We start from the raw sequence: 27,307 nt of genomic DNA on the forward strand, positions 1-27,307 counted from the left end.
GAAATAAGACGCGGAGAGGGTGGAAGGTAGAGGGGTCCTAGGAGAGGCATCTCAGGGTAGGACAGGGCCTAAGCGACGGGAAGGGCACGGCCGACAGGGAGGAGCTTAAAAAGACGGCGAGAGCCTGGCTGGTAGAGGCAGGATGGCCTGAGAGGTGGGCTGAGGGGGAGTGGCCAAGTTGTGAGAAAAGCTGGGAAGGGAGCCGGAGGCCGAGGGCGGTGCCACGGAGCGCTCGGGAAGACTGGCGCGCGGGGCTGTCCGAGGGGGTCGGAAGGTTCTGGTGATGTGCGGCCCGCCTCTGCTGACCCGGCCGTGGCCAGGTTTGGGGCCTCGCTCCGCGCAGCCGGGATCAGTTTACAGACGTTTAATTTCAGGTTTGTAGCATACCCGGAAATCAGTGAACAGGTTTTCCAGCCGAGTGGTGCGAAGGCCAGCAAGCGGAAGAGTCATGCCCGCGTTAAGGTGTGCCGCCGCGGGACTGAGCATGTATGCTGTGTATGAAGATAAAGTTTACGGAACAGATCTGCGTTTCTGACTTACCATAGAATCCCTTTAAAGCGCAGAAAGCTTTGTTGTGCTTGAAATATTTCGTACAAAACTACAGACTTTAGTATACTATCCGGTAAATAATGGAGGTTGAAGGCATGTCGTTTGAATTAATCAACGAGAAGTTATCTACAACATTTGTTAGGTATGCTTCTGTTGTAGGGTTATCATACTACAAGTGAAAAATACCTCATTTCTAAGCTGAGGGTGACATTAGATTAGGAGGTAGCACGTGCTGTATTTATACGTCCCCATTGTACAGATGGTCATAGAACACGAACACAAAAAATAGGAAAAACCAACGTGTAAAAGTATGTTCAGCCTTGCTAGTAATTAAACATTTGGAAAATTAAAACAGCCAGGAGGCACTATTTCATACCTACTAAAGTAGTAAACTTTAAAAAGCAAAAACTCAGGGGCACCTGTGTGGCTCAGTCGGTTGAGCGTCTGCCTTCGGCTCAGGTCATGATCTCAGGGTCCTGGGATGGAGCCCTGCAAGGGGCTCCCTGCTCAGCGGGGAGTCTGCTTCTCTCTCTCCTTCTGCCTGCCTCTCCCCCAACTTGTGCTTGCGATCTGTCTCTCATAAATAAAATCTTAAAAAGAAAAAAAAGCAAAAACCCAGTATTAATGGGATTACAGAGAAAAAGCACTCCACTCGTTGAGTGGACCGAATACAATGGTTGTCTTTATAGGTGGCAGTATAACAAGTAACAGACTGGGAAAAAATGTTTACATCTTTCCCCAAAAGTCTATTCTAGTACCCTTATCAGAATAAGGTAAAAACTGTCTTAGTGTCTTTTTAACAAAAAGAACTGATAAACATAACTCACCAAAAATGAGGAAAGTTCAGGCAGTCACAGCTGCCTAACAGTAATATGTAGGCAATACAACTGAGAAATAAAAAATTTCCAGATTAAATGGAAAGGCACATTTGAAATTGTAAGAGTAGAGCCATTATATTACAATTATGTAAAACTGAATAACTATTGGAAGAATAATTGTGATTAGTGAAAGGGCTTATACCGTAACTTTATAAATTATGAAAATGTTTTAATGATTTTGAATTGACCAGAATATCTTACTACTTCCACTGTATTTGAATTTAATAACTGGATCTAAATTAGCCTTTGTATGATACTATCTTCAGTTTACTATTCACGTCCTTAGGTAGGATTGCTTAAACCTGGGTTTGTATTTTTCAGTGCATAGCTGGTTTGTATTTGAATATACTTTTTTTTAAAGAATTTATTTATTTGTTTGACAGAAAGAGACACAAGAGAGGGAACACAAGCAGGGGGAATGGGAGAGGGAGAAGCAGGCTTCCCGCTGAGCGGAGAGCCTGATGCAGGGCTCGATGCGGGGCTCGATCCCAGAACCCCGGGATCATGACTTGAGCGGAAGGCAGACGCTTAACGACTGAGCCACCCAGGCGCCCCTTGAATATACTTTTGACAGGTGTAAATGACAGGAGGGCACAGGTCAAACCGTCTGGGCGGTAAGTTTACCGCAGAGATAGGCTAGGAAATCTTAGGTTTTCAGCCCTGAGAGAATAGGTCTGAACTCCCCTAACAGATTTGATAACAGAATTTAAGGAAAAGGAAGGCCGAAACTAAGGTTTGAAGTAGAGAGACTTGTAGAATGGTGACAACCGATAGGAAATGGGTAGATGGAAAGAGGAATTACTGGGTAATGAAAGATTTGAATTAAGCTCTTTACATATTTAATTTTAACATAATGACTAATTAAAATGGCTTGTAATTAATAGTTGAAAATATGTAATTGCAAGTCAAGTAAACGCTCAGGACTACAAATGTAGATACATAAAACATTTAAATTGAAGTGAAATGAAGCTGACCTAAGTTTTAGGAAGGCAGCTTTCAAATTAGTTTGGAAATTCTGGTTCTTTTAAATACGCATTTCTGAAAGTCTCCAATTAATGTTTCTCGCTTTTTCATTCAAGACTTTTGTCATACAGCTTGTACTCAGGTTTTTATTTGTTTGCACATTTATACATAATTTCAAAAGAAGTGTTAAATCAATGAATTTTCTTTGGCAATAATAACGTGTTTTGTGCTTACATTTGAAATGCCAATGGTAAAATATCTATAGCAATAAAGTAATCCTTATTCTGTTCCCCAGGTAATGAGTAAACATGCTACCAGGGAGATCGCTTGAGGAAATTGACTTGCACTAAATGTCAATGGCTTTGCTGATTAATTTCAGTCAATAAACACAAGTGAAAATGATTAATGGTATTTAGTTTGCAAACTCCATTTTATTCATGGTTTGTTTCTGCTTTTTTTTTTTTAAATTAGTTCACAAATCTGGTACATACAGGCAGTTAAAACCGGTTATCACTTTGATAATCAGAAGCCTCTGGTATAACGCAGTCTTCACGAAAACATAAAACAGGGAGAATGCATGGTGGTAATCTCTGAAAGCAATGGTTGCAAACATCCATGTTTCTAAGAAAATATAACTTTACATATATATTTTGAGCAAGCTATACCTCTTACATAAATTCAGACAACAGGAGTGTGCAATCATAACGCTTATTTTATGGAAAAAATGAAAATTATTATGACATAAATGCTCTTAAGTAATTAGAGTCCTCTTGGATTGGATGTAGAACATAAAGATATTTTCCCTAATTTACAACCATCTTGGTCAAAAAGAGCTGAAATGTTAATCAGTAAGTAGGAATGCCATTAACTGAGTTTAACCCAAATTCTTTAGGTACAAATTGTAAAGCGTTCCAATTCCAGCTAATTTAGGGAACTGAGTGAGAATAGTCATCAGTTTTTAAATGACGACTTTTGAAGGAATTGAGCTTTCTTCTAAATTAGTTTTTGTGAGAGGATCATTTTTTTTTTTTAATCTCACAGGTTTAGAGGTTATTTTATGAACTCTAAACATTCTAGTTCCTTAGTTTTTTCAAAAAAAGAGAATTTCAGTGTTAGGATGAACTATCCCACACAAATGTCACCAGGGGACAATACTCTGAATAAGTCAGGAGGCTTAGAGTGCAGCCACAGTGTAAAAAACAGGAATCTATTCAAACCAGAAGGAACCAATGCACACGCTTCCTCAGAAGGTTCCTGTCTTGAGAAACTGGAATGGGGATTACCAACACATTGTACACAAAAATTACTGGAGCGACATCCTGTTAATGGGGGTGTTTAGTTATTACCCATGGCATATGAGATTATTGAGCTGAAGGGGAAAAAATTATCTCATTCTCTCCCCTGAGCTCAACTTCAGCTTTCTAGGGAGGTACTAAGGCCGTGCAGCTCCTCTTCCAAAGGACAGAGATACAAAAGCCAAATAAGGTAGAGGACTTTGAAATTTTTCTCTCGTTTAATTTTCTCTGAAAAGCTAAATTCTACATAATGTTGAGAATGTTTGCTCAAAGAAAACTGACAAGTAAAAACTAACTTAAGAGACAGATATTCAAGATAAATTGTACTGGAAATACAATAACGAATTCTGGCCTGATAACCCTCATGCTGTCTTATAGCAAAACACTAAAATTCATGCAACAGAGAAATTGGTGACATGAGGACCTTTTCTCCAGACTTCCGGGGGGGGGGGGGGGGGGGAGATGGGGGGAGACAGACTCAGAATATCCTCTTTTCTTCTGTTTGCTTTCATAATGAATTATTCTTGCTTTTGACTGACTTTCCCAAACTTTCCCAGTCATTTCTAATGAGAAATTCTTCAGTAGGAGAAGATCAAGTAAACTTACTGAAAGATATCAGGTATCTTTTGAGCTCCTTCTGTCTGCTAGAGGAGCAATCAAATAGATTACGTAAAACTACCTCCACAATCAAAACGGCAGGTAGAATTAGAACCAGGAGTTAGTTGTCATTAGTATACTTGTAATAAAATAAAGCTTGTTCTGAAACCACAAGGGTAAGAAGAGAAGAGCCTGTATAAAAGCTACTGGGTTCTCGAGAAAATGGATACAGTATACACAATGTGAGAACGTACAGAACTCACACTCAAGTTATAAAAATAGACATGGTTCTCGGACAAAAAGCAAATGAGTACAAAAGAATTCTCCAAACATGAACTATTTTTAAAAGACACATCTATATAAAACAACAAAATGTTGTTTCAGAGCTCCAATGAGTAGTCTGTTGAAATAGCTGGAAAAGGGAGATGAACTAGAGACAGACAGGTCAAGAACCCAGAACTGACTTGTCTGACTCTCCTGGTTGGCAGTGTACATCGGTGGTCACAGGCCGACTGCTTTTGGGAATGAATGTGTGTGTGTGTGTGCGCGCGCACGCGCATATATATGTATATACATACATACATATATATATATGGCTGATTAGTTGATGGTGCTTGGTAAATGACTGAGAAAACCCAAGTTATTAAGTAATCTCTGGAAGTTTAACTCTTTTCTTTTAGCTTCTACACTTGACAATGTTGCACATGAAAGGATTCTAGGTTTTTTTTTACCCAGAACCAACCCTGCCATTCACAACTCATGCTCCATGCCCCATGGTTCCTATTGTGCCCTCAAGGATCAACCTAGACTAAATATATAATAGAAAATAACTTGAAATGAAGAGGGGCAGACCAGTAACTCATGCGCAGTACTCATAAATCACAAATACTGAAATTAATGGTCTGTCTCCTTTTGACTGCAAAGGAGATACCATGAGCTAAAGGAAGTCATGAGAGAAAGAAAGTCAAGAAAATATGGGTAGCAGCACCTTTCCATACCCGCCTAGATTTTTAAGGAGACTTTAACTCCTTATTCCTTTCAAACACAAAGTTCGTCAGCTGGAAGGGGGAAAAAATGGCTCTACAGTGGAAGAGTCCCCAGAGAAAACTAGCAGTACATGAAATGTGCCCTCTGTGGGCTAAAGGACAAGTTGCAGAACCAGTTAAGACACAAGAGGCAACCCGAGGTCTTACTTCATCATGTTTTTAGCAAAGTATAGCACAATATGGGCAGCCCTTTTTCCATCCAATCAACAATTCAGCACCATCCATGTCCGGTCCAAAAAATTCCTGAAGAGTGGGCGTTCATCTTTGGTACCACCTCATGAGTTACTCTTGGTTTGCAGTAGCTGCAAAGAAGCAAAAAAGCTGGTACCTTTGCCTTGTCTGTGAGTACAAATGCTGGAACTCTGATTGCTGCAACCATTGAGGCCAACTAAAATAATACTGTAACACATAGGAGTGATGCGTCCAATTCCCAGGTTCCAGATAATAGCAGCCATGCCCCTACAGGAGCGGGAGCGTCCGTTCCCGTTGGTTAAGGCCTTCGGTTTGTTGTCCTCAGAGTAGAATAAAACACTGTGTTCCCACGGACAAGGAACTCCAGATGAACCCATGGTCTCCAGGTGGACAGGGGATTTTAAGTACCACATATGCCGGGCACAGCAACAGTACCGGCCCGGGGCCGTCGCACTTGGAGAAGCTTCTGTTTTGGCAGCACGGATTAGAAACTTCTTTGTGTATTCTGGTTTTAGTCCTCTTTCCTGAGTGAAACAGCCAGGGGGTGCCAGGTTCCATAAGCCCCCAATCCAATACTCAGCATTAATTCTCTCCATGGTCTTCTTCCACCCAGGCTACAATTTTCCCTTCCCACCCAGGGATGGCATCATCATCGTGGAAAACCTAGAGGAAGAAAAAAAGCCACAATGAAAAAAATAAATAAGATAGGGAGTCTATTTAGACAGCTGCTGCTGATAAAACTAAGATCTCAACACAGAGGATAAGAACATACAGAGGAAAGCCTTAAGTTAGAGTCTATGTCCCTTTGGTTTCATCCCTAAAGTTATAACTAAATAGATATATAATATTTTTAATATATGTACTATGTTATTGTATTTTGTATAATAGATTATGTATATTATATATAATACAATATATACTATAATATATCCTATTGTGTTATATTATTATATATTATTAAAATTACATAACATATATTCTTAGTTCCACATCTATGAAATGGCAAAAGCATCCCTAACCCTGCTTTGCTTATAGAGATTGATTAGAATTAATAAATTACTAACCATACAGCACTTTAGGGTCCTTAGGAGAAAGCAATAGCACATGCATTACAAAAATGAGAAAGGGTAAAATTTTGGTCCCAGGTAAAAGGTTAGATAGAAGACCAAAAGAACAGGCAGTTCTTTTTATTCATTCATTCAATTTTCTAAGCCACTAATAGAACAGGGCTATTAAAGCATTTCAGTGTGGAAATATTTATGAAATAAAACATTGGCTTTAATCGCAATGTGATTATGTCAGAACCCAGAACTCTCTTCCCTATATTTGGCAGATGGATTATAAAGAGGAGCATAGGCCAAGAAAACAGTCAACGAGTTGAGAATAAGCATAGGAGACTTTCCAGAAGTTCCTCATTTTCATTATCTGAGAAACTACCATCATGATACACAGTTCCATATATTCATGCCTGTTTATTTTGCTCGACATAGGAAGCAGAAAGGTTTCTAAGATTTGGCTACAGATAGAGAAGGGACCCCAAAGCCAAGCCTTGATTCAAGCTTAGGTCCTTTTATTTTCACTAATAAAACTTTCTCCTTTTTGAAATAAAGAATTCTATCCCAGTTTGGTCAAAGTGATTAAGTCCTTGAACTGAAGAAGCTGTCAACTCCTTGTGCGATTCCCTGACCACGTCGGTCTAGAGTAATCAGACTGGTCTGAGGCTCTGGAAACTTCCTCTGACCTGGTTAGGGAACTCGGGTACTTTGGGTACTGGTCCCCGAGGAGGAGGCTCTGGGGTTCAGGAATCACCAGCAATACCACCCAGACTCCCCAGGGATTCTGTACCTCCTCTTTGACAGTGCCAAACTCAGGATCCAGCGCTTTGAAGTGATACCGGTGATTTCCCTCCCGGTCAATAGCTGCTTTAAAATCCTTTAGTGTCACCTCCCCCAATCTGCAACAAAAGGCAAGAGCACTGAAATAGACTGTTTATCAATATTTTGGAAAGATGAGATGTTAGCTTTAAAGCCAGGCCCCTGCCAAAGACTCTCCAGGCAGAAACGGCATGGCCTTGCTAGGTCCCTGCCCCTGATAACCCAGACAATTCTACAACAGCAGAGGTTAGGGAGCCACCATGAGGGAAGGAGAATAGCATTACAAATGGGGTGATCTGAGAATTTAAAATAGATTTTTTGTTTCGGCAGCAGCCAGATCACTTTTCTCTGTTTTACTCTAGAACTAAGACATCATAAGGTCTCTGAGATCTAATTTGTTGAACTATCAATATGTCTAAGTTCTCTTGATTTCCTTCTTTGCAACAATACTCCATTTCCCGAGGCTGGTAGAGTTAAATCAGACATCACTGTCTTCATCCTTCCAGCTTCGGAAAGCTCCCCTTTAGCCCAGACCAACTAAGCAAACTCTCCAGGAGAGGGACATCCTATTACCTCTCTCAGTTGTAGGTTCCAGAGTTTAAGAAGTCTTTCTTTCAAAGCCATTTACCTTACAAGGGAGTATAAATGAATGTTTGAAGGTTCTTAACATGAATTCTCAGTTGCTTAGATGCAATCATCAAATAGGACCAAGATCAATGACTAATAGCCCTGGAGAGCCAGGCTGCAATCCATGGCTATCAATGGGGGCTGTTTTAAGCCCTTAAAAAACGGTTTTTCCTAACTTGGAACAAATCTGTGTATCAGGATTGGAAGCACTATTATTGTGTCTGAACCTTGCAGCAGATCATGACTTGTCCCTTGTAATGCCACTGGTTAGTGGTGACACTGAAACTAGGATCCCAATCTGTATTCTTACTACACCGTACTGTTTCTCAAACACCGCTCAGCTCATTCAGTGGGCAGTAACTCATGATTATGCCTCCTGTCATTACTTTGTCCTTTTAAAAAGTAAAAGAGAAATAGCGATCCCCAAATCTCACCTCTTTGGTATATTGACCATGAAGGGTGTAAGTGACCGGTCAGTGAAATAGAGCACTTTAGTGCAGGTGCTGCTGACAGCTGGAGAGCTCTGTGAGTGAGGCAACTCTGCAATCAGAGAGAGACTCCGTGGTCAGAATTTGCTCCCACCCCGCCCCCCATTTCCTGTCATTCAAAGTGCCCCAGGAGAATGAAGCTGCCTGAGGTCACAGCCCAGCTTTCACACCGTTGCAAAACACCAACCACGTCCATAGGGTGTGATCCACAGGACGTCACCACTGGGGCCACGAAGCCAGGAGGTGCTTCAGACATGGACACTATCATGAGGCCTCCATTTCTCGCCCATTCCAGGTATCTCTACCAGGGAATAATGAGTGTCCTGACAGGCATTGCGCTCAGAGTCAAAAGAGGTCAAAGAAGCCGGACAAGATTTCCACCAAGGAAGGATGGACACACAGCAGGAGTTGCAGATGCTGCCGACATTTAGACGGTGGCGCGACACTGCTCGTGCCATTCATGACAAGAGAACTGAGCAGGAACAAGAACCACAGAGCAAAGTAACCTCAGAAACTCCGATTCCAAGGGACTTCATGCTTCCACTGTGCAAGGTCCAAGACTTATTTTATCCCTTAGCTACACAGAATCTGTATGTATTGGTCCCATGGTTTGTTTGTGGTTTTTTTTTTAATTTAATTTTATTTTTAAAGATTTTATTTATTCATTTGACAGAGAAAGCACATAATCAGGGGGAGCTGCAGGCAGAGGGAGATGCAGACTCCCCGCTGAGCAGGGAGCCAGACGCGACCCGGGGCTCCTTCCCAGGACACTGGGATCATGACCTGAGTCGAAGGCAGATGCTTAACAACTGAGCCACCCAGGCGCCCCCCAACCTCAGTCTTGAGGGTGGGGCATTTGCAGTGATCCTACACTCCCCCCAAGGGTAGACAACCTCTAAATATATGAGCCCAAGACAGTGTCCTACCAGGCTCCCAGGAGTAGACAGTTCTCTTTTCCTTTTTTCCATCCCCCTTGCCAAAATGGGTCTTCACCTTTGCCTGGGACAGGGAGGGAGGGGGAAACAGATTTGCTGCCCTTCCCTATTGGCTTAAGGCTTTTGTTCCTTAGGGAAGAATGTTTCATGCTTTTCCTGCAGTGGTAGCTGCTCCCCATCTCTGGGCCTCCACCACCAAGAAAGGTTTTCTCTAGACTCTCTTCCCACAACCAGTATTTTTCACAAGCACCCAATGGAGGTCCATAAAGAGCCTGCAAGTGTGTGCAAACTCCTCTTGCATCTGTGGCCCCAAGGGTTCCTCCTCTCTGCTTAGCCTTGACCAATTACAATCCTAGCTGAATTCTTCCATTCTTCCTGTATGGTGGCGCCATCTTCCTCCCGTGCTCTGCCAAAAGTACACCAGTGCTTGCATCCAGTCTCTCCTTGGAGGCTCCCGTTTGTACTCAGACTAGTCGGTTGCCCTATGATCTCATCTCTCTCATGGGTTCAAGAAAGTTATGGTATTTTTTAGGTTACCCAACTTTGTCTTATTATTAGGGTAGGAGCAAGACTCCTTCCAGCCTTCTACATCCTAGCCAGAGGTTGGATATTACTTTTTTTAACTAACTTTTTTTAAATGGAGGTAAAATTCACATAACACAAAACTCACCATTTTAACCATTTAAAGTATACAATTCAGTGGCATTTAGTACATTCAGTGTTATGTCACTCTAACTACTATCTGGTTCTAGAACAGCTTATTATCCCAAAAGGAAACCTCATACCCATTAAGCAGTCACTCCTTCCTAATCTTGGCATCTGTCTGATGTACTCTATTTGTTGTCTCTATGGATTTGCCTATTCTGGACTTTTCATATCAAAGGATTCATCCAATTTATACCCTTTTGTGTCTGGCATCATTCACTTAATGTTTTCAAGGGTCATGTTGTAGCATGTATCCGTACTTCATTCCTTTTAATGGCTGCATAATATTCCATTGTGTGCACATGTCAGAATTTGTTTAAACATTCATTGGGTGATGAGCATTTGGGTTGTTTCCACCTTTTAGCTATTGGGTATAATGCTATGTACATGTGTGTGCAAATTTTTTTTTTCTGAATACCTGTTTTTACTTTTTTTTTTTTTTTAATTTAAGATTTATTTATTTATTTGACAGAGAGAGACACAGCGAGAGAGGGAACACAAGCAGGGGGAGTGGGAGAGGGAGAAGCAGGCTTCCCGCTGAGCAGGGAGCCTGATGCGGGGCTCGATCCCAGGACTCCGGGATCATGACCTGAGTCAAAGGCAGACGCTTAACGACTGAGCCACCCAGGCGCCCCTGAATACCTGTTTTTAATTCTTTTGAGTATATACCTAGGAATGGAATTGCTGGATCATATAGTAATTCTATATTTAAGTTCTTGAGGAACCACCAAACTGTTTTCCACAGCAGCTGTACCATTTGACATCCCCACCAGCAATGTATGAGAGCTCCCATTTCTCCACATCCTCAACACTTACTTTTCATTCCTTTAGAACTAGGGTATCTCATTGTGGTTTTGACATGCATTCCCTAATGACTCTTGGTTTTAAACATCTTTTCATGTGTGGATTGGCCATTTGTTTATCTTTGGAGAAATGCCTATTCAAGTCCTTTGCCTGTTCGTTATTGGATTTCTTTGTCTTTTGTTGTCAGTCTGTAAGAATTCTTTATGTATTCTGTATCCTAGATCCTTATCAGATATATGATTTTCAAGTATTTTCTCCTATTCTCTTTGTCTTTTCACTTTCTTTTCCCGTCTTTTCACTTTCTTGATAGTGTCCTTTGATGCAAAAAAGTTTTTAATTTTGATGAAATCCCAATTTCCCTATTTTTTCTTTTGTTGCTCATGCTTTGTTCTCTTTTGTTGCTGACTGAGAATCCAAGGTCATGAATATTTTCCCTGTTTTTCTTCTAAGAGTTTTTAGCTTTAGCTCTTACATCAATGATCCATTTTTAATTTTTGTACATGGTGTGAGGGTGTGAGGTACGGGTCCATCTCTACTCTTTTGCATGTGGATATCCAGTTGTCCAGCACCATTTGTTGAAGAGACTATTTGCTGGTCAAATGACCAGAGATGTATTGGTTTTATCTGAACTCTCAATTCTATTCCACTAATCTACTGTACTACTTTTTTTTTTTTAAGATTTTTTTTTTTTTTGAGAGAGAGAGAGCACACAAGAGGGGTGGCGGGGCAGAGTGAGAGGGAGATGCAGACTCCCTGCTGAGCAGGGAGCCCAATGCAGGACTCAATCCTAGAACCCTGGCATCATGACCTGAGCCAAAAGCAGATGCTTAACCGACTGAGCCACCCAGGCGCCCCTCTACTGTATTACTTTTTAAATCTGAAATAATTATTATTGTTTTCCCTTAAGAGTAAAAGGCAAAAAAAGAAGTGGATTCAGAGAGAAGATTACTCTTTAAGGAGATCTGGCTGTGATGAAATGGAGAAAGACAGGGCATAAGGCAGAGGGGAATAATTGGAAGGTATTCTGAGACTATTAACATTTGCCTGCACCTCTTAAATGCCACACACTATGCCACATTATTTGCATACAATATTTCACTTAACGCTCCTAATCCCTCAAAATTATCTCCATTTCATGAACAAGGAAACTAAAATTCAATGATATTAACACCCTTGCCCATGATCACACACTCTGCTGAGAGCCAAAACTGCACCCCAGATTTGTTTGATTCCATACTCCATATTTTTCCCACTCTACTTTGTGTCCAGTTTTGGACACAAAGTTTGAAGTGCCTTTCTACCTACAGGGAGATATCTAGTTGTCATTCAGAAATATAGCCCTGAAACTCAGAAAAGGGCTGAGGTTAGAGATTAAAGTTTAAAAATAATCAGCACATAAGAGTAATCAAAGTTGTGGGAGTGGAAGGGATTATCTAAAAAAAATACGAAAAGGCCTAGGTCTAGACCTCCCATGGATCCCAGGACACATCGACATTCAAGGGTTTGACAGAGAAGACAAGAGAAGGAGACTGTTGAGTTCACTGGTCTGCACATCCAAAGAGGGCAAACGTCCATCCTGTTCATCTCTGTGTCTCCTGTGTCTGCACAGGTACTACATAATGGATGCTCAATAAACATCTGCTGAATGAATAACTGGTGGGCATTGAAGTTAAAGAGGAAGAACGTGTACAGAAGGAGACTATTCAAGAACAGTAAGTGATTCTGAAAAGTCAATGGAAGATAAGGTTTGAAAAGTAACCACTTTGATTAAGGCCGAGAAGGTCAACATTGATCCAACAAAAAGAACACTAAGTGGATTAGCTGAGTAACAGTCGACTGGTGGCTTGAGTAGTGAATGGGAAGAAAGGATGGAAAAAGGACAAGTGGTAGACTATTTTTTCAAGGTTTGATGGGGGGAATAAGAGAAAAAAGTCAGTAGCTAGAGGGCTAGCGAGTTACACAAGCTTTTGTGTTTTCAGAAGAGAGACCTTGTAGCTCATTTGTGAATACAGAAATTAGATTAACATCCTAGTTTACAAGCAGCTATGAATTTATTTGCAGTATTGGGGATAAGTCCTACAAATACACAAAAGGGTTTTTCCAGGAATGGAGGAATTTATTAAGACTTTTAAAGAAGAATTTCCAAATATTTAGACTTCTCTGCATTGGCAGTTTACATTAACCTAAAGAAAGTACTGAAGGGGATGACAATAAAATAAAAAGCCTCTCAAGAAATGAGGGACGCCTGGGTGGCTCAGTTGGATGAGCGTCTGCCTTCAGCTCGGGTCACGATCCCAAGGTCCTGGGATCAAGTCCAGCATAGGCCTCCTTGCTCGGCAGGGAGCCTGCTTCTCCCTCTGCCTGCCGCTCCCCCTGCTTGTACATGCTCCCTCCCCCCGACAAATAAATAAAATCTTAAAAAAAGAACAGAAATGACTGTTTCAAAACAATGCTAGAAAAAGAAATTGAAACTAATTCCGGTACTAATATAATTTGTTTTGTTCCCAGTGTAAATCCCTCATTCAAGAAGAAAAGGTACCTGGGGGCTTACATATTATTTTATTTACCCTACAAAAAACATTTTACCTTTCTTATTGTGCCAGTATCTTAAGTGTCTTACTTTGTTTTTTTTTATTAACGTAGTTTTCAAAATTGCATATGTAACAGACAAAATTGGTTACAGTCAGCTTTTTACTATTTGGTTTTTGTAGATTATTATGGACTTTTAGATTAGGCCTGGGTAGACCATAAAAAGATAAGAAAATGTGGCCATTATTAAAGCAAAAGGTAACATACACGATAAAAGAGAAATTACAGGCAGCGTAGGTTTCCAGCATGTTTGAAGGAACAGGGAAAGGACTGTAAGGAGAGGGCACAGAGCAGGTTAAATTACTTCTCAGGCGTGGCCACTAAGTGGCGCAAATCTTTTGCAGGACTCAAACTGAAAGACCTGCACACCCGGTTTTAAGGAAAATCTCCAAAGAAATTAAACTTCTTGCCTTCAGGAAGAACTGGAAATTTTCTGTGCTATTTGGGACTGTAGAATGGTTTGTGTGTGTTCTTGTTGTTTTATATTTTGCTGTGTTCAGTGTAAATGTTTTGATATTGTAGATTTTCCAAAGATATTTTAGCCTGAGTCAGCAGCATCCTGCGAGTGGCTAAATGGTACTTGGGGTGATGGTGGTGATGACGATGGTATGTGTCTTCAGAGTCCTAGAAGTAACTTGATTTAAGTATTGCTATAGAAACAATGTAAGAGTGAAGTATCACAAGAAAAATTCTACTCTCAAAATATTGGTAGCAAGAAAAACACGAAATTTCTGATCTAATGTGCTAGGGAGTCCTTCCTCAGCAATAATGAGTACTTACTTGAATTAGGGGGCCAGGACTCCCGGTATTCACTACCTGCTTGAGCTCTGGGTGACTTGCCCCGAACCTGAGGAACCACATGAAAATGTGAAGAGTTATGATCAGTAGGAGAATTTATCTAAGAAATTTAAATCATAAAACTGTACCTGAAATATATACTTTTCTACCACATCTTCCACAGTATATAAAATCGGACAGTATATCCTAACAATAATGATCTACATTTATAAAGGGCTTTCTAGTTTCCAGTGCATTTTCCCATATTATTTCCACATCCAATGCCAAGCTCATTCAGGGGAGAAGAGGAAGGGCAAGAAGCAGTAAAGAGAGACCCCCCGTGGGGTCAAGAACCACAATTCCTTAAACACGCAATTTCTAGGAGCAAGAGTTATCACGAACGCCTTTCCTGATGAAGAGTCGGCTCCATTTAGAGGAAAACCTTGGACAGGGTCTTCCTGTCTGTTAGCATGGCCCTCATTAAACTAAACTTGATCGAACTAAGTTCTTTGGGTGCTTGCCCAAGAGAACCAGCCCAGGAAGAGCATTACCCTTCTGTCCTGTTTCTTCTGGGTCTCCATGGCGTGCAAGCGCTCCATCAGGCTGGAGATGCCCTGCTCCAGGCTGTCGATGGTGTGGTGCTGAGGGTCGTGGCCACTGAAGCTATTGCGCAGGCTGCGGAGCGCGTCCCGAACGAGCTGCAGGTCGCTGGTCTGTGGGCAGAAGGGAGGTGCCCTGAGCAGGCATGGCGCCGTACGATTAACCACATCCCAACCGCCGGGCTTAAGCTGGTACAGGAGAGAGCCTCCCAGGACAGGTCTTTTATTTTCGAGGGAGGAGGTGTGAATGGTAAGAAATTTTCCTTCACAGAAGTGGGCCTACTGTTTGCCCGCTAATTATTCATGGTGGATAGCAAGCGCTTCACATCTTACGCACTCAACAGACGCCAGGATGTGGGAACTGGGGTATAAAAGGCCCAGGGCGCTGGCAAAGGCTAGGCTACTCTTCTGGTTTTAGCTGGAAGGGGAGGTCTGCACGCAAATCCTAAGAACCTACCCCTTTGTGAGTGATTGAAGCAGCTCCTTTGCCGGCCCCAGGAAGGAGAAAACCATTGCTTTGAGAGCTGTGACTGTTGTAGTTGGTCACCTAGAGCAGCAAGAAGAAGCGATGCTTGTTATAAGGGAAAGTTCCAAACCAAGATGTCCTGTCTTACTTTTCTTATTTACACTTATCCCTTCCTGACATAGTAGATCATTGTGTATTTGTTCATGTCGCTCTCAGTTAGAATGTAAGCCTCATGAGCGCACAGACTATTTTTTCCTCCTTTTGTTCACTGCTGTAACCCCAGTACTTGACACTTGGTTGGCACCGTTGAAGGAGGAATGAGCACAATGGAAGCCTCAGCCTGGAGACGCCCAACCTCGCCTCAGCCCGGCCACCGGAGGGCCTGGGAATGCTGCTCCCGCACCTCCAGGCTTCGCTTTGGTGAGGAAAAAAAAAAGAATGACTAATGACTAATATTTTTTGAGCCTGACTTTGTGCCAAGTGGACTATTCATTTTCCAGATGAGTCATTTCTTTTTTTTCTTTTCAGATGAATCTTCTTTTTTTTTTTTTCAATGAGTCTTATTTCTAAGGCTCAAAGCAAAGCAAATTAAGGTCACACAATGGCAGCAAGTATGAAAAGCCAGAATTCGAAACCAGATTTTCTTTGCCTGGAACCTGCACTCTTTTTTAAATTTTATTAAGTTTTATTTATTTAAGTATTCTCTACACCCAGTGTGGGTCTCGAACTCAAGGCCCTGAGATCAAGAGTCGCATATTGTTGCGACTGAGCCAGCCAGGAGCCCCTGGAACCTGCACTCTTAACCCCCTCACCAAATAGCCTCTTTGATCCTGCAGATGTGGGGGCGGGGCAAGGTGCCAGTTACCTCATCTGCCTCTCTTTTCATACAGTGAGCCAAAAGGACGTCTTTCTGTTCCAGCTCCCGCTCTAGATCCACCTGCAAATGAGAGACTGAATCAGAAAAGGATGTCTTCGGGCTGGAGGGGCAGGAAGTCAGTGCGTGACTATGTTCCCACCTGCTGGTAACTGGCCTCAGAAAGCTTCCGGAGGGCTTCTTCCAGCTTGGCCTGGTGCTGCTGGAGGAGGCGCTCCTTCTGCCCCAGCTCTTTCTGCAATGGAGACAGAGCTTTCAGACGGTAGCAAAGCCAAGCGTGCAGAACAGCTCACCGTGGGCCCGGCGAGTTCCACCCGAGCAAAGGAGAGCCTCAGGGGGAAGAGTCCTTTCCTCAAGCCACACAGGAAGAAATGCCACACCGTAGTCATGTGACACCACAGAGGAGTCTTGGAAACGTAAGGAGGAAGGAACTACCATTTGTAGGAGGACCACTACATGCCACGCATGCTAGTTAGACATAAAGGTTGAGATGGAAGTTTCCAGACAGCTACTTCTATACTCCTTCTCGTACACATGCTATCTATTCTTCAGGGTTATTGAATCAAAGGCACACAGAAGGTTTCCTAGCAGAAAGCAGCAATGAGAACAGGGTACTTAAGAGCTCTTTGAACAATAGCAACAATAGAACGTCCATAAAAGGTCAAATGGAAATCCTTTCCAAACTGATACGCATACTTACTTGATATTCTCCCAAGAGCCGGTTCCGCTCATCTAGTTTCCTCTGCAGGTCCACCTGCAAGAAGGAAAAGAGAGAATTAATTGGCACAGAGGTATTGTCTGCCAAGCCCGGCAGGAAACCAGCTATGTAGTAACCAGGTGGATGTTGGCTGCTAGAGTACAGAGCACAGAGAGGGCACAGCTATGGTGAAAACACACGGCTGCCCTCCGGCTGCTCTCGGTTTCAGTAAGATAATCAAACGGTCGCACCACAGATTTGCCTCTATCTCAGTGTCCTCAAAATTGAAGGGCTCGAGGCCAGTGTGAAATGGGCTTCCAGCCAGGAACAGAGATGAATCTAACAGGAAGTAAAACTAATTGCAGACATGGAGGGCGGGCACCTCAGAAATAAGCTAAGAGAGATTAGGATGGCATGTCTAACAGGACTTCACATATCCTGTTTTGCTATTGGGGCTCAATGAGGTCCAAGTTCATTCATTTAGCTCACATTCTGGTTGTGCAGCTCATCTTTGTCCATATTTGCCCTCAGCAGTTCTTGTTTGAGCTGAAGAACAGATGTGTCCTGTTGAGTCAACCTCTGCTGCAAGGCATCCTGGGGAAAAAAGCATACTCATTACTGTGGTCCCAATTAATCAATCAGCCAGTTATCACTACAAGTTTTAAACCCCTTACTGCGTATCCAGCATTAGTTCTGGCAAACTGGGAGACAAAAAGAGTATGGGGTCTTGCTATAAAGAGATGAGCAGGAATTATTCTGTCCCTTTCCAGGATGCTAGCAACTAAAGCAAAGTCCTATCCATCGTCCTACCTAGCTGACTGAAACCTGATTTTTCCTCCACCTATTATTCACCCCTACCCTCCACTGCATTCCTGGCAGCATGATGCCCTAGAGAGAAAGTCAGTGCCCTTTGGGATCCGACAGACCGAGATTCAAATTACAAGTCTACTGCTTACCTTCACGACAGTGACCATGGACAATGCTCTCGCCTTCCTCCCACCGTGGCTTTCTCATCTGTATCTTGGGCATTTAAATACTGAATCTAGATGAGCTCTTTTTCCTTCTCATTCTCTGCCAAGCCCCCATCTCCTAGAGGGCTGGACCCTATTTCTGCCTGCCACCCTGTTCATACAGAATCCTTGGAATCACTCCCACCCTGTCTTCCAGAGTGTTGCTCCCACCCTGCTCCCATTGCCTTCCAATGCCAAGTCTGGACCAGGATTGGGATTATATTTCCATGCTCAGAACTCTTCTTGGACTGATGGTTTCTCTTCCACTGTCTACGATCTTACCAGCTTTAGGGTATCTTTCTCTCAGCTTGGAACCTCTTGGTTCCTACCATGCCTAAGAAATGTGGGTTGTACATACTTAAAAGGGTCAGCTGGAACACATTTTTCCAACCATGGTGGCCTGATATGGAACTCATGGATTGGAGCTGCACTGCAGTGTATCTGCCCTGACTTTTCTCTCTTTACAGACTGCAAAGCAATGGTGCGGGCTCCGGAGAATGTGAGGGTCCATTCTTTTTTTTTTTTTTTTTAATTTTTTTTTATTGTTATGTTAATCCCCATACATTACATCATTAGTTTTAGATATAGTGTTCCATGATTCATTGTTTGTACATAACACCCAGTGCTCCATGCAGAACGTGCCCTCCTCAATACCCATCACCAGGCTAACCCATCCTCCCAACCCCCTCCCCTCTAGAACCCTCAGTTTGTTTTTCAGAGTCCATCGTCTCTCATGGTTCTTCTCCCGTGAGGGTCCATTCTTAAGCCACGACAGTACGTGCCAAAGGTCGTCCAAGATGCCCCTTGGCATCAGCAGTTCAGAGAACTTTTCCCAAAGTGTTAGTAAGTGTTGCATGGGAGAAAAGGCACTTCTGTGGTTAATAATTTCAAACTTTTTTAAGCCAACCTTTCTATGACAGACTTTCTCAGGTCCTTTAGTATGGTGTTATCCACCGGGACTCTTCCAGCCTACAGGGCCCTTCTCAAGCTTATTTGAGCACAGAACACTTTGTTTTCTGAAGTATCTCAAAGGATTAAGGCTATGAAATACACTCTGACTCTGACAAACACTGCTGAGCTGCCCTCCAGTCTAGCCCATGAATGGGAGTGCAGAGAAGAAGGGAAAAGCAGCAGCTTAAGAACATCTTTTCGCACTTCTAGGTGTTTATTCAACAGATACATTCCCACTTGGGTGAAACAACATACATTCAAGGCTGTTAGCCAGACCACTGTATTAGTAAGAGACTGGAAATATCCTAAAAGACCGTCAATAGGAACTGATTACATTATCATATAAATATACATTGGCATACTATGCAGCCATAAAAAAAGATCTAGAAAGGTCTTTATGTATCAATAGAATGATCTCCAAGATACGCTAAGTAAAAAAGGGCAACATGTCAAGCTGCATGTATAATATACTATTATTTGGGGAAAAAATCATATACATACATATTTATTGATAACTGCTAAGTTACCTCCAGGAAAGGGAACTAGGTGACTGGGAGGGGGTGGGGGGTGGGGGGTGGAGAATATGGCAGGAAGACAGATTTTTCAAGGATTATCTTTTTAGACCTTCTTCACTTCAAGCCATTTAATATTATTAACTACTCAAAAACTATGTAAATTACAATGTTTAAGTTTAAGAGGACATTCTTCTTTAGAATTGAAGAAAACTGTAAAAACTGATTGTTTTTACATATAAAAACTGCCAGGGTGCCATAGGGGGAAGGGACAGCGCCATGAGTCGTAACCACCGGAAATAAGCCTCAGCAAAACACAGGTATTTTCCTCAATGTGTCTCACTTCCCATCCACAAAGCACTTTCTAGCATCACATGGCCTGTCCAAGGCTCCTGCAGATGTATACAAGCCCACAGACCCAACTACTCTCCTCCCACTCCCACCCACGCTCAGCAGTAGATAGCTTTACCAGGTAGAGTTTGTTTATTTAAAGGGTTAAATGTCTTCCTTTTTACCTTTATCCCCTGTAAGTTTCTGGCTTCTTGTTTACATTTCAGCAGCTCCTTCTGTAAACCAAATATAGTTAGATCAGATGGTAGCATCTGGGTTGCATCAGAAGCATTACCTCATTCTGTCAGTAAGAACACAAAACTCTTTAAAAAATTATTTAAAAAAGACCATACTGGGGGCGCCTGGGTGGCTCAGTCAGTTAAGCATCTGCCTTTGGCTCAGGCAATGATCTCAGTGTCCTAGGATCCAGCCCCTCGGCAGGCTCCGTGCTCAGCAGGGAGTCTCCTTGTCCCTCTCCCTCTGCCCCTCCCCCACCTCGTGCTCTCATCCACGCATGTGCGTGTTCTCTCTCTCAAATGAATTTTAAAAATCTAAAAAAATAAATAAATAAAAACAAAAAAGACCATACTGATACTAGACCCATTTTTAATTAAAAAAGAAAAATTATGAAACATTTAAAACATAAAGAAAGGTAGAACCAATGACACAGATAACTATTACTCACCACCAAGACTGAAGACATTACCTTTTTGCCATATTTAGGACCTGTCTCTCTCTTTCAATTAAAGACATAAAACAGACACAGCTCAAGTCCCAAGTCTGCATCCCTTCCTCTATATCCATCACTGTTCTGATGCTGGTGTGTGATATTCCCATAAATTTTTTCTTTTTTTTTTCTTTTAGGATTTTATTTATTTATTTGACAGAACAGGAACAGACACAGCGAGAGAGGGAACACAACCAGGGGGAGTGGGAGAGGGAGAAGCAGGCTTCCCGCAGAGCAGGGAGCCCGATGCGGGGCTCAATCCCAGGACCCTGGGACCATAACCCGAGACGAAGGCAGACGCCCAACGACTGAGCCACCCAGGCGCCCCCCCATAAATTTTTTCAAAGGGAAAAAAGGCACATGTTCTGACATACCTTTAGGTCCTGATTCTCCTCCCTGCTCTGATCCAGACGACTTTGGATTATAATCTAAATATAAGGCACAAAGAGATGGCTATGCAGCTATGCCGTGAAATTCAGAGGTCATTCATTCAACAAATATTTACTGAGCACCTTTTTGATGCTAGCCTTGTACTGTGAATTCAGAGAAGAACAGGCAGCAGCTCCCCCCCCCCCGCCCTGGTGGAAGCACACGCACAGGGCAGTGCAAGGAAAGGACTGTGGATGAAGTTCAGACAAGTGTGTATGTGCTGGGTCCCGGGGGGTCGGAGAAAAAGCAAAGGGAGGACAAAATGAAGCTTGCCTTGGAGGTAAATTATTGTTGCTGTTTATTAGAAAACGAATTAGAGGAGGACAGGAGAGGGATCAGGAAAACCAGCTGGAAGGCTGCTAGCATACTGGACGGAGGCCTGAATTAAGGTGGTGGCTGTGTGAATGGAGAGAAGTGGATGGAAATATTTAAAAAGTGAACAGACAGAGCTGGGTGACCTACTGGACCTAGAGGGAAGGGCCAGAAGGATTCAAGGATGATATTTTGGGTATCTGGGTGGATGGACAGCGATCAGAAACAGAATGCAAAGGGACAAGTAATTTTGGTGGTGGGGAGAGAAAAGCTGTTTAATTTACGACTCAATGAAGTGAGATGCTTATGGGACATGTAAGTGGAAATGATCAGCAGGTGGTTACATGCTGCACCTACAAATCTACAACTCCGCAAAGAGAACTGAGCTAGAAATCAATATTTGAGAAGCAACATCTGAGTCAGGCGGGGAGTGGCGCCATGGAGGCAGATAATACTGCCCAGGTGAACGGATAAGACAGCAGAGGGCCCAGAGGGGAACTCTGAGGAGCACCGGCGTTTAAGGCATCAGCAGAAAAAGAGATGCTTCAAAGGGAACCTGAATGTAAACTCTATGAGGGTGATGTCTTAGGTCTGCTTTGTCATCACCGAATCTCCAGTACCTTGAAATTGTGCCGGGCACGTAGTTGGCACTCAATAACTATTTGTTGATGAGGGAGGGAGGGAGGGAGGATGGAAGAAAGAGTAGTCAAAAATATATGCGGAAAACCCGGAGAGGCGGAGTCAGGGAAGAGAGCATTTCAAGAAGGTGAGGACAACAGAGTCAAAAGCTAAAAGCAAATCACACACAGAAACCAGATTATCTGGTGTCCAGTCACAAAAGAAGGAACTCACCAGTTGTTCCTCAGGATTGACTCCTGGTTCACAGAGGGCCAAGGGCCTCTCCTGTTCATCTTCGGGTAAGGATCCATTGAGCAGTAAGGCCTGAATAACCACAGAAGCAGAAAGAAAATGGACTCCCATCAGATGACTGAGTCCAGAGTTGAGCTTGCTAAGCTTTTCCTAAATTGAAATCACAACTGAGCTTCCTATCAAAATCTCCTTGGTAATTTCTGGTCCTTAGATACCTCCAATTTTTCATCTTGGGTCTATCGGGAGTTCCTTTTGTCGGGCTCATGCTTAGGACCCTTTCATCTCTCTGGATGCACCTGAATCATCCACTCCAAGGCTCCTTGGCCCCAGCTGCTCAAAATGAATTCTACAACTGGAAAGTGAACTAAAAGCAGTAAGAATTATCCTTCCTTAGATAAGTTCGTTACAATGAATTATTTTAAATACATTTAGGGGCGCCTGGCTGGCGCAGTCTGTAAAGCACGCGACTCTTGATCTCAGGGTTGTGTATTCGAGCCCCATGTTAGGTGTAGAGATTACTGAAAAATGAAAAAAAAAATCTTAAAAAAATAAAATACATTTAGAGCACTGACTTGGGTTTGTTGGATTTTTGTTTGTTTTAATAACTCTGAATTTTTACTCCCGAGGGCAACCCGTATAGAACAAGAAGGAAAACGTATTTACGGAGAGATGTCCTCCTTCATTTCCACTCCCCACACCAGGCTTTGCTTTCTTTAGAATATGGAGGGGAGGCACATTTACCCTGAAGCTAAGGAAGCTCAAACCCTAGGGCCCCTCACATGCACTGACCCTCCCAAAGCCCCGATCTAATATTGTACACTTGACCCTTGAACAACACGGGTTTTGAACTGCACGGGTCCAACTGATACGAAGTTTTTTTTACAAAATACAGTACAGTACTGCAAGTGTATTTTCTCCTCCTTATGACTTTAACATTTTCTATTCTCTAGCTTACTTTAAGAACACAGTATGTAATACATATAACAATCAAAACAGGTGTTAACCAATTGTTTATGTTATCAGTAAAGCTTACAGTCAACAGTAGGCTATTAGTAAAGTTTTGGGGGAGTCAAAAGTTATATGCAGATTTTCGACTGTGCAGGGGTTTGGTGCCCCTAGCCATCCCCCACCCCAAGTTGTTCAAAGATCAACTGTACTCATAATCTGTAATCTTATTCTTAAAGAAGGCCCCCCAAACTGTATTCTTTAGCACTCACAAAACTTGGAACTGCTCATGCAGGTAGGTATCATGGCACCTATCAGCTCAGTGAAAGATTTAAGAGTGCGTCCCCGTTTTATATTTCAATTCTGTCTCAATTCAATCAAGAGTTACAGAGGTTAAATCCTGTTTCAATAAATATAACACAAATTAACATCACAAATGCTGGTATATAAAAACTGTTTAAAATCCAGCCACTGGTTGGTCTACCAAGCACTAACTAATAATAAGACGTTAGTAAATCAAATGAATTTGGCTATCCCATGGAGTGTGGCAAAAGGTGTAAGACAACTATAAGACAGCATGGGGAGCTAAGGGAGAGCAACGTCACAGAAGCACTAACTCTGTTAGTGGCAAAGTGTTGAGCGGGCTCTAACTGAGGCATACTAATAAGTCAGAAATCCTGGATGTGGCTTAGCACGCAACTTACTCATCACTGAAAGAGTTAAGAAGCCCAGTGGATGCTGTGAGCCCCATTGTATTCTATAATGGAACTGAATTCTCATTGTGATCATGTGGCTGTGAATTAAAACAACTCTGTTTGCAGGGAATATTAGGGTGCTGACTTTCTGCCTGTCAAATCTCTTCTTTTTCTGTCTAATCTGCCATCGGATTTCTCCCAGCCTGAAAAATGCAAACTAAACCAAAAGCCAAACTGATGGATATCTATGTTCATATAATGCAAATCATCCTGGGAAAGACCTGGTTGGATATGATCCCAAAGTTAGCACACATTAATTAAACCAGTCCTTAATGGAGTGGCAGATAAGAGATCTCAAAGGCAGACATTTAAAAAAATAACAAAGCCAATGGGGAAAAATCAACAACTCTCCTTGGGAATGTTTAGGCAGTAAACATTCCTCCAGCCCTTGTCAGCTCCTGGGGCATATGTTATGCAAACTGTTTCCCCACAGCACCAATGTCCTTTTTTCTTTCAGAACCCTTTGTGTCCCCACCCCGTTGCTGGCTGGCTGGGAGCACGCCCTCCACCGCACGCCGGTAGCCAGAGCCACTCACAGAATGTGGGCTTTGTTTACATATCCATAAATATTTGACAATTCAGAAGCAGTGCAGTTCCCAGCACAAACAGAAAGGAATATTCCTAGGCAATTTCAGGGTCATCAGCACACGACAAGGGCTCCCGCAAACAGGGACGGACGCACAAAGACAGAGGACCTGGGGGGGGGCGGTGGTCATTCAGGGTAGGAGCTAAGTCAATTGGGTCAGTCGGCCTTGGGGGGGTAGGGGGGAGAATTGCCGAACTGGCACAAAGGTATAGAAAAGACTGAAGGGCTTTGTTGCTCGAGGAAAACCTGTTACCTGATCATTATGGCTTGGCAGCCTCTTACAAATGCATTAGCGGGGAGCTAAATCCCTTAGCTAGACTCAAACGGAGACCTGCGGCATTACTTGAACTCTTGGAACTCTTCCTAGGGACAAATTCCCGACTGTTTGCTGTGCCTATCTCTGGGAAAGCACCATGACTGCAGGTCCGTAGCTGTGGATGGGGAGAGACCCGCCTATGAGCAAAGAGCCAGAAGAGGGGTTTGGTAGGGGTCCATAATGGCTCCCAGGCTTACAGAAATCGCAACAGCTGTGCTGTCAACGAGAGTCCGCAAGGTCCACTTAGGAGTACTCACACATAAAGAATTTTCTGCTCTTGGGGCGCCTGGGTGGCTCAGTCGTTGGGCGTCTGCCTTCGGCTCGGGTCATGATCCCAGGGTCCTGGGATCGAGCCCCGTGTCGGGCTCCCTGCTCTTTGGGAAGCCTGCTTCTCCCTCTCCCACTCCCCCTGCTTGTGTTCCCTCTCTGGCTGTCTCTCTCTGTCAAATAAATAAAATCTTTAAAAAAAAAAAGAATTTCCTGCTCTTTGAGTGCTATTCCCTCTGTCTAAACTCCCCCTGCAACTCTGACCTCATATGAAACTGAATCAGTTTATTTTCAACTGATCCTCGTGAATTAAAAATAATCATCGATCGGTGCACCGAGGATAAACCACACGGGAAAGAGCTACCTGTAATCCTGATATCATTTTCTTTGCTTCCTCCATTTCTTTTTCCAAATGTTCTTGTTGTTCCAACAGCTGTTCTTCCCATGAGGTCTCCAGATAGGTCCCGGGGCTGCCTGGTCGCCAGTCTCGGGAAAACGGAGAGTCTGTCTCCTCTACAAAATGGAAGGAGGGAGTACAGTTCATGTTGAAGAAGACAGTTTCCAGCAGAAAGCGCTCACAGTCCCCCGCGTTCACGGGTTCAGGTCACCTGCCTTCCGAACCTGTCCGCACGGCGCAAACCAGACTCTCCACCAGGTGGGGCTGTGAGACACAAAGAACTGGCTATGAACTCAGACTCCCCAGGCTGGGGAAACAGATCCTCTGCAGAACCTTTAAGAAGTAGTTAAGATTCCCTCCTGGGGAGTCTTCGTATGGGACACATAGACCCTACTCTTAAGTCTCTGGAACTGGCATCCCCGAAGCTGGATTCTGCCAGGTACAAAGAGAGGAGCTGCCAGTTGCCATGAAAACCAAATTCTCGTTGGTTGCTGCGAAGCTTCATAGGGGAGACTTCAAGTTAATATTCCTTTGACCGTTCCATCATACCGAAGCCCCTTTCACATAGGACGCTGTGTGAGTCACACAAGAAACAAACTAGTGAGAGCACACGTGCACAAACCATTCAATCTCGCTCCCTGGTTTCGTTTTATTTTCCTGTGTTTATGGTCTCTTTGCTCTGGTTTCCTTGTCTATTTTATCCCATCTAATTGTGTGCCCGGCCATTAAAAATGCATTACGGAATACAGAAGGGTATAAACTCTCTGAGTAAGCGTCTTCATTCATAAGCGTGAATGTAATAAGGATAATTCCTCTGGGTTGCTGTGAAGATTGAATGAGGTAACTCATGTGCAGGGCTCCGTGGTGCCTGACCCACAGCACTCACTCAGTAAATGCTTTCCCTCCCCAAGGTCCCAAGAGTTTCTGAATCAGTAACAGGACTGACTCTTTGGTGCTAATCCCAGGGCTAGAGGCAAGAATTTAAGTCCAGTTCTTCTTCTGAGGGCTTCAATTTCATTACAACCCTTATAGATGAATAAAACTCTATTGAAATCACATGCTTTGCTTCTTCTATGCTTCCCTCTATGTTTATGTAAGAAAAAGGAGAGCAAGTGAAACAGAAGAAGTCTAAACAAAGGGAACCCTTTGTGGTCCTTTCTGTGGCTGTCACACCAAAAGCCTGATGTAGTCCTGCTCTTTATATTCTTACAGACACCTCTGTTCATACTATATATTCTTGGTTCATATTTAAGTCAAGGACTTACTGAAATTATTTCTATAACACAGGAATAATAAAAACTGTTTACTTGAGTAAGGCTTTTGGATTGCCCCAAAGTCATTTCCTAATTCATAGGTAGCCAGCAGAGGAATGGCCCGTCTACACTGCTGTAAGATTTTTGACAGCTATGACATCAGAAGTGACATTCTGCAAGAAGATAAACACATTCATTGACTCAAAGGCATCAGAGCCCCCTAGAGCTGACCTAGCACGCACAGACTATGGAGAGGGAGAAGACCAGGGAGTTTATAGGTAGATAGTCAGGACCCCCAAACACTTCAAGATGAGAACTGTTCCTCGAGCCAACCTAGGCATGCTGACAGATAGTACCTGTTCTGTTCTCTATTCCTTCAGAGGGAATAATCACAAAATCTGCCTTCTCCTCCGACTGGGTTATAATGGATTCGCTCTTTGCACTGTGGATAGGACTGGGTGAAGTCAGGCTGTGATGGAAGGAAAAAGAAGAGAAACAATTATTATGAACAGTTGTTTATTTTTTTAAAGATCTGTTTATTTATTTGAGAGAGAGAGAGAGCATAAGCATGCCGGGGGGAGGGGCTGAGGGAGAGGGAGAGAGAGTCTCAAGCCGACTCTGCACCTGGTGTGGAGCCTGACGCGGGGCTCAATGTCATGACCCTGAGATCACAACCTGAGCCAAAACCAAGA

At 43.0% G+C, this 27,307-nt stretch overlaps 1 protein-coding gene and 1 long non-coding RNA gene across 8 annotated transcripts in view; one reads left to right on the forward strand and one right to left on the reverse strand.

Annotated features, from left to right (window-relative positions):
- The first annotated feature begins 208 nt into the window (after positions 1-208).
- LOC118524983 (uncharacterized) lies at positions 209-2,792 on the forward strand. The gene is made up of 2 exons (XR_004911915.2): positions 209-691; positions 2,686-2,792. It is a non-coding gene; the product is annotated as an uncharacterized LOC118524983 (long non-coding RNA).
- DIXDC1 (DIX domain containing 1) overlaps positions 2,793-27,307 on the reverse strand; it is a 66,750-nt gene continuing 42,235 nt past the window's right edge. For 4 of the 7 annotated variants that reach the window (XM_036075433.2, XM_036075435.2, XM_036075432.2 and 1 more), the window contains 15 exons: positions 26,972-27,084; positions 25,330-25,478; positions 22,079-22,168; positions 20,860-20,913; positions 19,944-19,994; positions 17,445-17,549; positions 16,959-17,012; positions 16,401-16,493; positions 16,250-16,321; positions 15,376-15,465; positions 14,871-15,032; positions 14,323-14,389; positions 8,456-8,561; positions 7,366-7,474; positions 2,793-6,183 (listed from right to left, as the gene is read on the reverse strand). In XM_036075433.2, the coding sequence (XP_035931326.2) occupies positions 6,103-6,183; positions 7,366-7,474; positions 8,456-8,561; positions 14,323-14,389; positions 14,871-15,032; positions 15,376-15,465; positions 16,250-16,321; positions 16,401-16,493; positions 16,959-17,012; positions 17,445-17,549; positions 19,944-19,994; positions 20,860-20,913; positions 22,079-22,168; positions 25,330-25,478; positions 26,972-27,084 (1,396 nt within the window). In that variant the 3' untranslated portion in view covers positions 2,793-6,102. Of the gene's footprint in view, positions 6,184-7,365; positions 7,475-8,455; positions 8,562-13,560; positions 14,193-14,322; positions 14,390-14,870; positions 15,033-15,375; positions 15,466-16,249; positions 16,322-16,400; positions 16,494-16,958; positions 17,013-17,444; positions 17,550-19,943; positions 19,995-20,859; positions 20,914-22,078; positions 22,169-25,329; positions 25,479-26,971; positions 27,085-27,307 lie in introns of those variants that run through there. The other 3 variants (XR_013442612.1, XM_078058994.1, XM_078058993.1) reach the window with 3 other exon arrangements.

Source organism: Halichoerus grypus, chromosome 11 (assembly GCF_964656455.1).
Source record: "Halichoerus grypus chromosome 11, mHalGry1.hap1.1, whole genome shotgun sequence".
NCBI classification, from domain to species: domain Eukaryota; kingdom Metazoa; phylum Chordata; class Mammalia; order Carnivora; family Phocidae; genus Halichoerus; species Halichoerus grypus.